The 14,146-nt window shown below is 43.8% G+C and overlaps 1 protein-coding gene across 3 annotated transcripts in view; it reads right to left on the bottom strand.

Moving 5' to 3' along the window:
• Positions 1-3,172: 3,172 nt before the first annotated feature.
• Positions 3,173-14,146, bottom strand: part of lhx2b (LIM homeobox 2b) — a 12,027-nt gene continuing 1,053 nt past the window's right edge. The window contains exons 1-5 of one of the 3 annotated variants that reach the window (XM_069166193.1): positions 13,792-14,146; positions 12,165-12,367; positions 10,713-11,080; positions 7,146-7,351; positions 3,173-3,813 (exon numbers count right to left, since the gene is read on the bottom strand). The exon at positions 13,792-14,146 is cut by the window's right edge and continues 1,053 nt beyond it. In XM_069166193.1, the coding sequence (XP_069022294.1) occupies positions 3,523-3,813; positions 7,146-7,351; positions 10,713-11,080; positions 12,165-12,367; positions 13,792-13,974 (1,251 nt within the window). In that variant the 5' untranslated portion in view covers positions 13,975-14,146 and the 3' untranslated portion in view covers positions 3,173-3,522. Of the gene's footprint in view, positions 3,814-7,145; positions 7,352-10,712; positions 11,084-12,164; positions 12,368-13,791 lie in introns of all 3 variants that reach the window. The other 2 variants (XM_069166194.1, XM_069166192.1) reach the window with 2 other exon arrangements.

Here is a 14,146-nt window from a genome sequence, read left to right on the forward strand (position 1 = left end):
TTTTTAATCATTCATGTTTTGCTCACAAAGTGTAAAGACTGCTGTTCTCCAGACCTCCAACAACCCGCCGCACTCCTTGTTAAACTTCCGTGTTGGAACGAAGCGTAAACTGATATATAAGTGGGAAAAAAAAAATCTTCCCCTTACCTTTATGATCAGGCAGCCATGATTTTTTATTTTTTTTTTGCTTCAGCAGAACGAAGAAAAGCTGCTCATGAAAAGAGGTTTTTTTTTTTTTTTTTTTTTTTTAGGATTACACTTTCAGGAAGGCTGCCAGCTACTATCGCGCTCCGCTTCTGGCACAGACGCTCGTTTAAAACGATCGTGGAAGTGAAGTTGTTTTTCAGAAATATTACTTTTTAGTGCCACGTTTTAGTGCGGGGGAAGAGGGGGGGGGGAGGGGGGGGGTTGAATGGAAAACAGCCCTTTTATGAAATAATCAAACGTAATGTGCTCAGAGAGCAGGTTGCAGCCCACACACACACACACACACACACACACACACACACACACACACGTCTATATATCTATACACACACACACTTCCTGCTGTGTATGACATATTGACTTCTCTGAGTCCATCTTGTGTACGACAATGTTTAAATATGAAGTATGATTGAATCTGAAGGTCTGCTGGTGATTTGCTGTCATCCTTTCATGACGTTAATATATTTCTACTTTGATTTCACTTGATTTTCTAATCAAATCATCATCGACAACTGCCTCGTCTACTTTTAAGATACGTGCTGGTTTCCTTCAATTCCCAGGATTCCTTGTGCTCCCGTGTGAGATGGGTTACTGTAGAAAACCGGCTGCTCTCTCAGTAACTACCCAGAATTTATATTTTAATAATAACTTGCAGGTTAAAAACATTTCGTTCAGTATTTTGTTCGATGTTTTCTTCAGTGTTAAAAGGAAGTCGTCTCGTGTTGCTTCCCGACTGTCGGATGTTAATAATCATCACTAAGATGGTCTTTTATGTCATATTTGGTGATTACAGAGCTGTAAATTCTTACGACACGTTGGCACTCGACCAATCGGAGCGCGCCGTCTCTGTGACATCATTAGGAAGGAGGAGCCAGGGTCATTTTACAGATGTGACTAAACATGTTGCCGTTGACGACGAACTAAGCGTTGATTATACAGGGAGGACAAACGAAAGTGTCCGATGTGTGTGGTAAAAAAGAAAAAGTAAAAACACCTGCGTCCTTATTGGTCAGCATCACGACCACGTTACGGAAGCTGTCACGTGATTGGAGGAGACAAAACGAGTCTGAAATCGTCTTTTCTTAACGCGTCTGAGACGTGTCATCGCTCGTCGTCCTTCGTCGTCCCGCTCGTGTTTTTTTTTGGTGTCGTTTGTTTTAAAACCCGTCGGAGCTCCTTCCTTTTCTATGACTGTCCTCTCCGTAGATATTGTACGCACCCCCCCCCCCCCCCCCTCCACCCCCGAGCTGTCCCAGGTCTCTTCTGTCCCACCTCCCTCCCGTCCAACCGCTGCTGAAGACGGGGTTTAGCCAGATAAATAAAAACTTGGATTGAATTGTATATAAATTATGAAAGAGGACCGATAAAGGAAACCCGTGACAGAGATCCTACGTCTGCTGCTTCATGCAGCTGGACGCCTCGGTCGATCCTTCCTCCTCATCTTCCTCCACGCTGTCAACCGATCAATAAACCAAACCGAGACAACGGCCACTTCAATCTGAGCGCCCGGCTGACGGAGCCCCGTCGTCCCTCCATGACATCCCGTCTTTACGGCACTTTTTCTGTCCCGACCTTTCACTGTTTTTTATTTAAAATAAAATCTGCAGCATTTCCATCAACTAAAAAAAAAAATAAAAAAAAATGTGTGACTTAAAAAGAATAATTACAAAAAAAAAAGAATGAGCAGGGATGTAAGATGTCCAAAACGAGAAGCAGAAATGCACGAAAAAAAGACCTAGATGAGTTTTGTGTCCTCTCGTCCTCTCGTTCGTCCTCTTGTTCGCCCTCTCGTCCTCTCGTTCGTCCTCTCGTTCGCCCTCTCGTCCTCTCTCTTTAACTCCGTTCCCCTCTCAGCTCCGGTTTTAGAGACGTCGCCTCAGATCGTCTTCTGCCCAGAATAAAAAAAAAAAAAAGCGTTTGCAGTTTGAGAGCTTTTATATTTCTGGGACGTTACGAGGTTTCGTGTTTCACCTCCTCAGTCACAACTTCTTCTCCAGCACACGCACATACGTGTCCACCTGAACACGTCAGTCACCCAACGGCCCCCTGGGAAAAAGGACACCTGCGATAATTCCACTTATTGTTATTTTTGTATCTTTAATACTAATGTCGAACCCTAACAGGAGATCAAAGGATCATTAAAGTTTGGCTTGATGTTGTTTCGACTCTGATGAAAGCAGGAAACACGGCTGAAAGTGTTTGATCTTTATCCAACGAGTAGATAACAGACGAGGTCCTCGTTGTAGTTCAGATCAGATCGAGGTCCTTGGAAGCAGTTCGTCGTCGTGCGTTTCATTCCTCCGAACGTCTTCAGAATTGAAAAGCGTCGCGTTCGGGAGCCGACTCGTGTCGGAGAAGACGTGCTGACGTGGTGAAACCTGAAGTTTCTGGAGTCGAAGACGTCGTGATTGTTTTTGTCACCTGAAGTCAAGTCGACGTCCAAATCGAACCGTCGCGTTTCAGCTTTTCAGATCGAGAACAGCAATTAGTTTACTTAAAAAAAACAAAAACTAAAGCACAGCAGATACTGTACGTATGTGCCTACACACACACACACACACACACACACAAAAACACACACACACACACACACACACACACGCACACACACACACACACACAAAAACACACACACACACGCACACACACACACAAAAACACGCACACAAAAACACACACACTCACGCGCACACACACGCACACACACACACACACACCCATGCGCACAAGCAGCAGAGCACTTCCGAGCGCTTTTGGATAAATTGACTGTACGGCACGTTGGCACTCGGAAGATATTGTAACCTGTGTTTTAATCTCAGATTTCCCTCCCCACCCCTCGTCCCCCCCTCCCCCCCAAACAAAAATTAAAAGAAAATAATTTTTTACAATCCTTCTAACAGTGACTCTTGTACAACAACATAAATACTGTGCTGGAAAAAGAAAACACAAAAAAACAATCCCCCCCCCCCGCCCCAAAAAACTAATTAAGCAGTTTCTTTTTTTTCCCCCTCCGCAGTCTCTTTCTGTAAACATTGATAAAAATGCAAATCAAGTCTCCTCAGTTCTTCGACAAGACAACAACATCAAAATAACAACAACTGCTCGGTCTGCGAGGCTTCGGCCGCCTCGTACGCAAACAGCCTCTAACGGACTCACAGGGAAAATCAAGTCTTTCTTTCTTTTCTTTTTTTTTTTGTTTGTTTTTATGTCGTTTTTTCCTTCCTGTTTCTAATCCGGTTAAAGGTTTAGATCCAGAGTGGTGGTGGTGGTGGGGGGCGGGTAGAGGGAGGAGGAGGAAGGAGGGAGGAGGGTCCATCAGAAGAGGCTGGTCAGCGTCGTCTGCGACGGGCTCCGGCACTCGTGGACGTCCATGCCGCCCGGCACCGAGCTGAGCACGGAGGTGACGGTGGGCATGGTGGGGTTGGTCAAGTCCGTCAGGGTGGTGGGGGTGGAGGAGGGGCTCATGGAGGCGTTGGAGATCTCGGAGGCGGGGCCCGACGGCGTCCCGCCCGGCAGCGTGGAGCCGTCGGACGCCTTGTCCACGCCGGTGCTCTCCTGCCGCAGCAGGTTCCTCCTGAACTTGGCTCGAGCGTTCTGGAACCAGACCTGAAGGACACGATGGAAAAAAAACAGGTTGAACTCTGAAGAAAGAAAAAAACACAAACATACATTTATAAAAAATACGTCCCAGAGGGATCTTAAAAGGTTCAGTTCAACTTGGACGAGATGTGCAGGGAGTGTTTTTAAGATATCAGTCTGTGAAGGTGGAAATCACCAAAATGCAAAAATCACTGCCATCTTACAAAAAAAAAAAAAAAAGTCAACTACATATGCTGCGTTTTATGACCTTTTTTATAACTGCAAATTATGTCCTCAAAGAAAGATGTAATTTTATCTAAAAAAAAGAAAGAAAAAAAGAAGTCTTCAATCTGTTCATCTCACTTTATTTTATTTGTACTCGTTCAGACGAACTCAACCGTCACAGATGTTGCACACGATAATAAAATAGGACTTCTTGGTGCGTTGATAGAATATTAAGGCACGTAAAATAACCGCAGGACGATGCTGTGCCCATTTTTTTTCTTCCTCCCACCCACTTGAAGCTCTGGATAATCTACAGAATATCGTTTTAATTGGCAGCATTTCTTCCAATCAAAACAACGAGCCTCAGTTTATCACCGAGACCCAGTTTCTGCTGCCGAATTTCATAAACGTCATTTCTCGTTGCCGTTAACGCCACGTTTGGTATTTCCACTCATTTCTGTTGCGTTTGGATTCGAGGCGGAAAACCTCCCGGCACATATCTCATGAAACCACAAGGAAGCTGCAGATGAGGCTTCGTTATGTTTGGTGTAAATTAGTCGAAATGACCCTTTAAATATCAAATCTGGAGCTTGAAGTTTGTTCCAGAAACGTGTCGCACTGAACATCACGTCTGCTTTCCTTCCTGTCACTTCCTGCAGCAGGTAGTACAGCGTATGTGTATATATATATATATCTATATATCTAGATACACATATATACATAACAGGCTGCATCACCACACAAAGCGGCGCTGGTTAAAAACAGACACGCTGCAGCTGATTTTTGATCCATGAATGATGGAGGAGGCGGAGCCTCTGACTGGCGCTGCCTTTTAACCTCGAAGTTGCACTATTCAGTATTTTTGTGTGAGCAATGGTCATAGTGGAAAAAAACAAAAAAAAAACCTCTCTGTTTTCTTCTTTGCGCTTTAGTGTCTTTCAGCGGGTTGTTTTGGTTTTTTTCTCATCAGCGGCTTTTTACTTGTTCGTGCTTTCAGCCGGATTAGTTGGAAAAGCTCCACATGAACGAGTGTTCAGCAGCTGGAAGAAGCAGATTTGGTTGTCGGGAGTCGGTGGAGACCAAACACGGAGCTAAAAGCAGAAACGGACACGTTGACTCGACTGAAAGACGCCTTCGAATGGAAGACGGACGTTTCTCCGATCAGCGTTAAGAGGACAGAATATATCAAAGCTGTTTTTACGTTGTTGCACATTTTCTCGTACTTTCGGTGCTGCAGCCAACGAAGCTTAAAGTACGTAGCGTTTCGTTTCGTACGCACGCAACCGGGACGTTCATCGTAAAAGAAACGCGCCTTGAACTTTGACCTCGTATTCGTCGTAAAAACGAGCGGTTGTAAGTGGGAACGTCCTCACGCTTCAAATCTTCTTCTGCCGCGCTTCATCGTGCGGTAAGTTCAGGGAGGTCAAAGGTTAACGCCGGCTTTCACCCGGCTGTTATCCGAACAATCCTCAAACCGAAACTCTCGGCGTGCCTGAACGTCGGCTCGACCAATGACGGACGGAGAAAATGTCACATGACCGAAACAACGGATCAGAGACGGCGTTAAAAAAAACCCTGTGTGTGTTCTTTGTTGTGTAGTTTGTAGGATTTAAGAGATTAAAATAATGATTTGGCCTCCTCGATGTCCACGTTATTTCCACCTCCCCCCCTCCCCCTCCTCCCTCCCCCTCTGTTTGTTACCAGAGAGAGAGAGAGCGAGCGAGCGAGCGAGCATCTCCTGGTGTCTGTTTAAAGTCTGTTTGCAGATACTTCAGACTGCAGTCGAGGATAAAAGAAGGCTTAGAAACACAAAGCGGGCCGGCGCTCTTCTGCTGTGGGTACAACTTAAAAAAAGAAGACAAAGAATAAAAAAAACTAAAAAAAAAAGCGCCTTTACTCTTCACGGCAGAGGAAAGAAAGAAAGAAAGAAAGAAAGAAAGAAAGAAAGAAAAAGAAAGGCCGCAGACAAATTTTTCTTTGAATGTTTGCACATGAAAATTGGAGAAAATAATAATAACGGACCTGTGTGTGTGTGTGTGTGTGTGTGTGTGTGTGTGTGTGTGTGTGTGTCGGTTATTATTCTCATGTTTGCAGTGAAATGAACCGCTTCCTCCTGGTTTAGCCGAGGACCGGAAGGAAGCGACTCGTCGCTGCTCCTCCGAGTCCCCGATGCTCGTCTGTTTTCATTTTTCATAACTTTAAATTTTCCGATATCGAGAAAAAAAACAACCTCCTCGTCTTGCGCTCGGCGCCGAGCGTCGCGGTGACGAGCGTCGTGGGAACGAACGGCGGCGGGAGATTCGCTTCGGCTGCGATAACAGGCAGAAAAAAAAAAAGACAAAAAACTCCCAAACGCATCAAAGCAAAACGCCGCTTTGTTTTCTGCGAGTGTTAATTAAAGCAGCGGGACGGTTTCTTCTTCTGCTTTATTTTTTTTCCTTCTCATAAAAAAAAAAAAAAAAATCAAAAATTGGATTCAGAAACCTTTTTGTCTCCTCCTGATGATTCACCGTCGTCTTCTGTGGAAATCAAACACTCCTCTTCTTCAGTTTCATGAGTATTAACAGAGCTTTTAGTTTTTCATCTCATCCACTGGAACGCGGTACTTTATTTTTTTTTGTCTTTCATTCAGGTGCTTTTTTTTTTCCTTTTCTTTGTTCATCCTTATATACGAACACACAACAACAGCCTGTTTTTTTTCTGTTTAGTTTTTTCCTTCGACGCTGCTAATTTCTTCGAGTTTCTCTCTTCGACATGAGAAGATAGAATAAGATGGTGGGGACGAGGGAAAAAAAAAACAAAAAGAAGAAAAAAAAACAAAATCCAATCTCTGGTTATTTTCCAGTTTTCCCTGAAAGTCCTCCAAGAATTTCACTGGAATGAAAAAGCGGCAAAAAAAATGTGAAAAGCGTCTGATTTGGCTCCCGTCAGGAAATCCTCACTTCATATATCTCCAGCGTTGGAAGCTGGTTGATTTGCATTGGAAACAAGTGGAATTCCTGCACCCTCGTTTGGCGTTCGTTTGCCTCCTCCACCCCCCCTCCCGCCCCCACCCTCCACCTCCCTCCCCCACCTCCGACCCCACTGTGTGGTAGTAAAAAGGACAGCGAGACTCACGCCGGTGTTTACCGTACCTGCAGGACCCGCTTGGTGAGGCCCGTCTTCTGGGCGAGCTGCTTCAGGTCCTTGGCGTCCGGGTTGTGGTTGATGGCGAAGTAGGACTTCATGGTCCTCAGCTGGTGGTGCTTGAAGGACGTCCGCATGCGCTTGGTCTTCTGACTGGAGCTGTACTGGGAGTCCCGGTCCATGGACTCGCCGTCGTTCTCGTTGCAGCTCAGAGCTGCCGGGAGGAAGAGGAAGAGGAAGAGGATGGTTAGGACAGGAAAAGGACTCCGGCCGGCATCGTGTCATTCCTCTGCAGCTGATTGGCTGAAAACTACGATTTAAAAAAAAAAAAAAGAAAATTTGACCCCTGAAACTCATAAATCTGAAAGAAGAATATCACGTTTGTCGGGAGAATAAAAGCAAATTGCATCCTGCGTTTTGTTGTTGTTTGTGTGTAAATCTCACGTTAAACCCCGACAGCGGTCTGAATATGATGGGAAGGTATTTAGGGGTGGAGCTTATGAGGAGAAAAAAACTTTATGAAAGTTTTATGAAGCTTCGTGCTGCGAATTTTTTACAACATTATCGTCCAGGTTTCTTTTTAAATTTGCTATAAATCGGCTTTTTTTTCCTCGTTTAGATCCATAAAATAGATCCACAGTGACCTGACAGCTGCACAGCGTCCTCCTGTCTGCCTGTCTCTCTCTGTCTAGCTGTCTGTCTCTGTCTGTCTCTCTCTGTCTCTGTCTGTCTCTAGCTTTCTGTCTGTCTCTGTCTCTCTCTCTCTCTATCTGTCTCTCTCTGTGTTTCTGTCTCTGTCTTTCTGTCTCTCTGTCTCTCTGTGTCTCTGTCTTTGTGTCTCTGTGTCTCTGTCTTTCTGTGTTTCTGTCTCTCTGTGTCTCTGTCTTTCTGTGTCTCTGTGTCTGTCTTTCTGTCTCTCTGTGTCTCTGTCTCTGTGTCTCTGTCTCTCTGTATCTCTGTGTCTCTGTCTCTTTGTGTCTCTGTGTCTCTGTCTCTCTGTATCTCTGTGTCTCTGTCTCTCTGTATCTCTGTCTCTCTGTCTCTCTGTGTCTCTGTCTCTCTGTATCTCTGTGTCTCTGTCTCTTTGTGTCTCTGTGTCTCTGTCTCTCTGTATCTCTGTGTCTCTGTCTCTCTGTATCTCTGTCTCTCTGTCTCTCTGTCTCTCTGTGTCTCTGTCTCTCTGTGTCTCTGTGTCTCTGTCTCTCCATCCTTCGAGAAGGATGCAAGCTCGGCTCCAAGCAGCCACACACACACACACACACACACACACACACACACACACACACACACACACACACACACACACACACACACACACACACACACACACACACATGTATTTCGTCCCCCAGCCTGCAAAAAGAATTTCTTGGCAAAACCCAAAGTGTTGCTGCATGCATAACAGTTCGCGTTCAGTATCGGAACGTTGTAAAGCATGAATATGAAGTGAGCGAAAACCATCCGAATAACACTTCACTTAATTAGCCGAGACACACCAGGCAGAACAAATGCTGCTTTCTGGCCCAAACATATGCTGCAGCGTTTTAATAAATAAAGAAAAAAAAGAAGAAGAAGAAGCGAGCAGCGTGTTTAGACGGTCTCCTGCTCGTCTTCCTCCTCCTCCTCTTCCTCACGGCGCTGCCGCGACCTCTCGGGCCGGACGGTGCGGCCGCCTCGGGGTCACGCCTGCATGTTCTGCATGTTCTGTATGTGATTTGTTCAGGTGGAGCTTTTGATGTTGTTTCCAGCTGTAAACAGAAGAGGGCGCCACTGCCTCTTCACTCTCAGGCCTCTCTGCTTCACATGCACTTTCTTTAGGGGTGTTTTTTTTTTTTTTTTTCACACACAATAGAAAAGATAAAAGAAAAGGTCTAATTTTGAAATTTGTTTTCCTTTTTTCGTGAAATCTCGTGTTGGTAAAAATTCCAGGTGACATTTGTGTCTTTTTCAAACAAGACTTCATTTGTTTTGTGAAATCATTGGAAAAAAATTAAAAAAGTGACATCTTAAGAATAAAAAAAAGAAAAAAGTGATGCTTCTTGTCCAAGAAGGGAAATAAGAAGCTTTGGAAATAAGTGGAAATTTAGTTAAATAACTTGTTGCAGCTTATTTTCTTTTTTAACTAAACTGACGTGTGAAACGGTTCAGACTCATTTCTTTCTGACCTCTCGTGGTTCTGACTCGACGTTTAGTTGGTGATGCTGCTCGTCAGGTGAACGTCTGGTGAAGGTTAAAGGGAAAGGAAGAAAAAAAAAAAAAAAAGAGAAGAAGTGCGATGTGAAGCGGGCAGCGCTGCTGTTGGAGGGTTATTGTGCTCCTTCTGCTCTCTCTTCCAGTGAATAACTCATCAAATCACATTGATCTGGCTGCTACACACTCAGTTTGGCCTGGTCCCAGTGTAGAAAGTCTCCAGCAGTGTGTGTGTGTGTGTGTGTGTGGGGGGGGGGGGGGGGTGGTAGGGTCTGTAGATGTCTATGGAGCCTGACAAGTGGAAAAGGGTGAAAGCAAAAGCCGGAACATCAAAAAAAACTTCTTTTTTTTTTTTTTTTTTTTTTTTTCTTTCCCCCTTTTTATTCCCCCAAAGAGGACATGGGAGGAAGAAAAAAAAAAAAAAGCCCGACAGAGTGAGACATCCTCAGATTATTAAAACTATTTTCTATAACATCATTCAGGGAAAAAAAAAAAATACAAAATTGGAAAGCTTTAGGTTGTTTTTTTTGTTAAGAAATCTTCAAATCCAAATTGGTGACACATTCAAGCTGTGTGCAATAACTGAGGCCTAAATGAAATCATTGTTCACCCCCCCCCCCCCCCCTCCCTCCCTCCCCTTCTCCCTCTCCTCCCCCTCCAAACATTTGTTGATATGTTCCACTTTCTCCTCAATAACATATCTTTGTCTTCTGTCCTGCATGGCCTCACACTTTGGCCTGCATGCTCCTTTTCTCACAGAAAACAGGGGTTTTTTTGGACATGAATATTCTGCTCAAAGTAAAAATAAATCAACTGCATAAACTCTTATTCTGAAAGTTCCTTCACCAAAAAAAAAAAAAAAAGAACAAAAACAGAACAGGAACTTTATGGAAACTACTAATTTAATATAAAAGCAGTAAATTGAAGCACAAGGTGTGTAGAGGTGTTTAAACTTGAACTTTTCTTGTTGTGTCATCGCGATCAAAAGTTGAACTCCCTGCAGAAATATTACAACAATAAAAGCATGAAAAGAAGGTTCGAGTTGTCGCGTCCCCACCTCGGACAGCACAGGCACAAGAATAAATCCCTATAGGAATGTTGGAAACATTTCCCATTAATGAAGTCTGTCAGCTTTAATCAGCTTTCATCACGCTTCGTGGCTCTTTGAAACAAACTCTGCGAGCGAAGTTTAGCAGATAAAGAACTCCTCTTTTCGGACCCGTTTTCGATCTGAAATATGAGTTTTTGGAGCCTCAGAGCAGCGAACAGCGCGAAATGAACGATGTTTTCGGAAAATGATATTTTCTTTCTGAAGTCTGTCAACCTTTTATGTACAAAAACAAACTCGTTATAAATCCTTGTGTGCGCAGAAACGTCTTCCTTACCTGCGTTGTACGCCGCCAGCTCGGCCCCCGGCCCGGGACTTTTCCTCTTCCTGGGCCGCCCCTTCTGCACCGTCCCCACGCCGTTGAAGTAGGATAGTCCGAGCGTGTTGGCCGGGCCCAGGCCTTTGTGCGGCACAACGTCCGCGTGGTTAAAATGTGTCTGATATTCTCCCTGGATGAGAGTCTCAAAGTGCAGCCGACAGTACACCAGACTGTCCTTCATGCCAAAGTGGTCCCCGGTGGTGAGCATCTTGCTGCAGGTGGTGCACGTGAAGCAGTTGAGGTGGTAGACCAGGTCCCTCGCGCGCATCACCATCTCCGAGGCCGAGATGCCCAGGTGGCACCGAGCGCATCTCTGCACCGAAAATCTTCTGCGGACAACACAGAAACCTCATCAGCGGCTGCACACACACACACACACACACACACACACACACACACACACACACACACACACACACACACACACACACACAGAGCCTGGCCGTGGGGGGTGTATAAGGTCTGCTGTGGCGTGTTCTTTACACGCAAACAGGCCAACTTTTACGCACTTAAAAAAACAAAAACTAACTGCATAAAGTTTCCTCTGCGTCATTTTAGCCAAAACTGGTAAAAAAAATGAAAAATAATAATATAACTGAATTTGGATTGAAGCTGCCTCACGTGACGTTTTGATATTATCACATTTGTAATTTTGTGTAATTTCCAACAAAAAAAAGGGGGCTAATGAATCCCACAAGCCTCCCTGTCACGGGGAGGTGGGGGATAATGGTGGTGGTGGGGTGGAGTGTGAGAGGGGGGTATCCCCCCCACCCCCCTAAAGAGCTGCTAACTCTTAAAAAAAACCTAGCTGCTCCATTATGTGGCTTTCAGTGGAGAGTTTTAGCAGCACAGACAATATGGTTCAAATCCTCTGCTGCGCTCGTTTTTTTCTTTTCTATTTCCGGTATAATGTTGGAAACTAAATAAATATATCTGTTGTAAAAAATAGTCCCATAGAGACATTTAATTATTGCACAAAAAAAAAAAAATCAGCTTTTCGAAAAAACAAAATTTAAATCAGAGAAATAGAGGAAAAATGTAGGAATAAATAAATAAACGGATTTTTCAGAATAAAATCCAGAAACCGCTTTTTTTGTTAATTGTGCTTCTTTTTCTTTCTTCTTTTTTTTAAACATGTTTTATCTCTACTGATCTCAAACATGCTGCAGACAATACAAATATTTACACTAATGGCCTCTCTGTAATTTGAAAGCACGTATTTTAGCCCCGGGGACTGAACTCAGCCCCGCGTGCTGGCCTCTTTTCTTTTTTTTTTTAAATTTATTTATTATTTATTGAAATAAAATCACGTTCTAAGTTGACTTTTGGATGGAGTGATGTTGGCGCCCCCAGGCCCCCCTCCACCGCCCAGCCTCCACCCTCCACCCCTTCGCTCGCGCGCCCTCCTACCTGTAGTAGTCCTCCTTGCAGTAGATGCTGCCGTCCTTGCTGAAGCAGGTGAGCTCGGACTCCAGGTTCAGTTTGCACTCGCAGCACTTGAGGCAGCGCATGTGCCACTGCTTGTCCACGGCCAGCAGGTAGTAGCGGTCCGCGATCTTCCGGCCGCAGCCCGCGCACAGAGCCACGCGCTCGCTGGTCATACACGGCATGGACTGCGGGGGGGCACGAGGGACACGGCGTTAGGGCAATTAATACAAAAAGAATATGTATAATACAAGTGGAAAGATTTTGGTCTGACATGAAGTGACCCCCAAATGCATGAGAAAGAAAAACACAATAATAATAATAATATGAATAAACTGAGAGGTCACACGAGGCAAGAAAATATTCAAAGAACATATTTTTCTAGATTTAAAACTACTGCTACTAATAATAATATCATCGTTTGTACAGCCACAATAATACAAAACAGGAATATTCTAATCATTACAAACTGCCCTCTTCTGCTATAATGTCAAATATTAGAAATGTAAAAAAAAAAAAAAGGAATATTTTTGTTCCTATAAAGAAAATAATGAGCTGCAATGACTCCAATGAGTCTCTTCAATAAATAACACCACTCGCAAGCATCAGCTCAGGAGACAACAGGAGGCTCATAACAACATGACTCTGATTATTAATAACCCCAGACAAATAAAAACAAACACAAACCGATGTTATTTTTATTTGCTGTTTTTTGTTTGTACACCAAGGTGTGTGAACGCTGCGTGGGGGGTAGGATGGTGGGATGGGGGGGAGATGGGGGACTCCCACTAATACTAACACTCCTCGGACGTGGACAGTGATGCTGTCACTTTCTATCAAACAATAAACTGCAATTGTGTTTATAAATCGGGGTTTTTTTTTTTAGTGGGTTTAAAAAAAAATAAAAAATCTTTGTGGTGACTGACTGGCTGCTTGTTGTTTCCGGGAGGCCTGAAGAACATGAACGCACCTCCAACCATCATTTACAAAACATGGAGGCTCAATTCAAACCCACTATTTTAAATCCCCTCCTTATGCAGTTATATTTATGAATTCTTTCCTGCCCCATAAATTCATACATTTTATTGATTCTGAATTCCTGTTTACAAAATAGAAAACGAAAGGAGAGAATCTTGGATAATAATGCAAACTTACAGCCGCGTTTTCAGCTCATTTTAATGCGTAAAAATGATATTTAATTTCTTCTGACCCGGCAGGTTTTGAACTAATAAACGTCTGAATTTAAGAACACATTTGATCTTTTAGTCGCTTAAATTATTTCCAATCTCGTTCAGCTCCGTTTTTGTTTATTTTTTTATTTATTTTGAGGCTTCACTGGAACTAAAAAGAAGTTTTTAGATGAAACCAAAATGTGTCATGTTTTAGGCCCTTTTGGAGGAAGTTTTTTTTTTCCTGCCTTTTATAAAATCCTAATTACTCGTTCTTTCTTCTTCATTATTTGTGTGTGTGTGAATTGAGGGTATGAAACAAGCCGAAGTGCTGGGAGCTGTTCAGAGTGCAGCTCCACTTGTCACATGCTTCCCCAGGAGCTGCCATGCTGCCTCGCGCTAACCAGCCGGAGAAAAAGGGGACACATGCAGCTCGCGCTTACCGTCTCTGACTCCCCCATATCGATGGCCGAGCTGATGGCCGCCGACTCGCTCTTCCCTCTCCGGTCCATTTCCTCCACCACGCCGTGCACGTCGCCTCCAGGGAGGCCGTGGAACAGCATCGTTGCCGCAGAGGGGAGGATGTTATAACTGTTCTCTTCGGATCTGCAAGCCAAGATGTCCATCAAGAGGCGATGATATATATATATATTTATATATATATATATTTATATATATATATTTATATATATATATATATGTATAAATATATACATATATATATATATATAAATATATATATATTTAAAAAACTAAAAAACACCCTGCGCATGAACAACGCCACTTAGGAATCTCGTT

Source organism: Embiotoca jacksoni, unplaced genomic scaffold, assembly GCF_022577435.1.
Source record: "Embiotoca jacksoni isolate LCO1_2020_lvr unplaced genomic scaffold, fEmbJac1.0.p SCAF_37, whole genome shotgun sequence".
In the NCBI taxonomy this organism is placed as follows: domain Eukaryota; kingdom Metazoa; phylum Chordata; class Actinopteri; family Embiotocidae; genus Embiotoca; species Embiotoca jacksoni.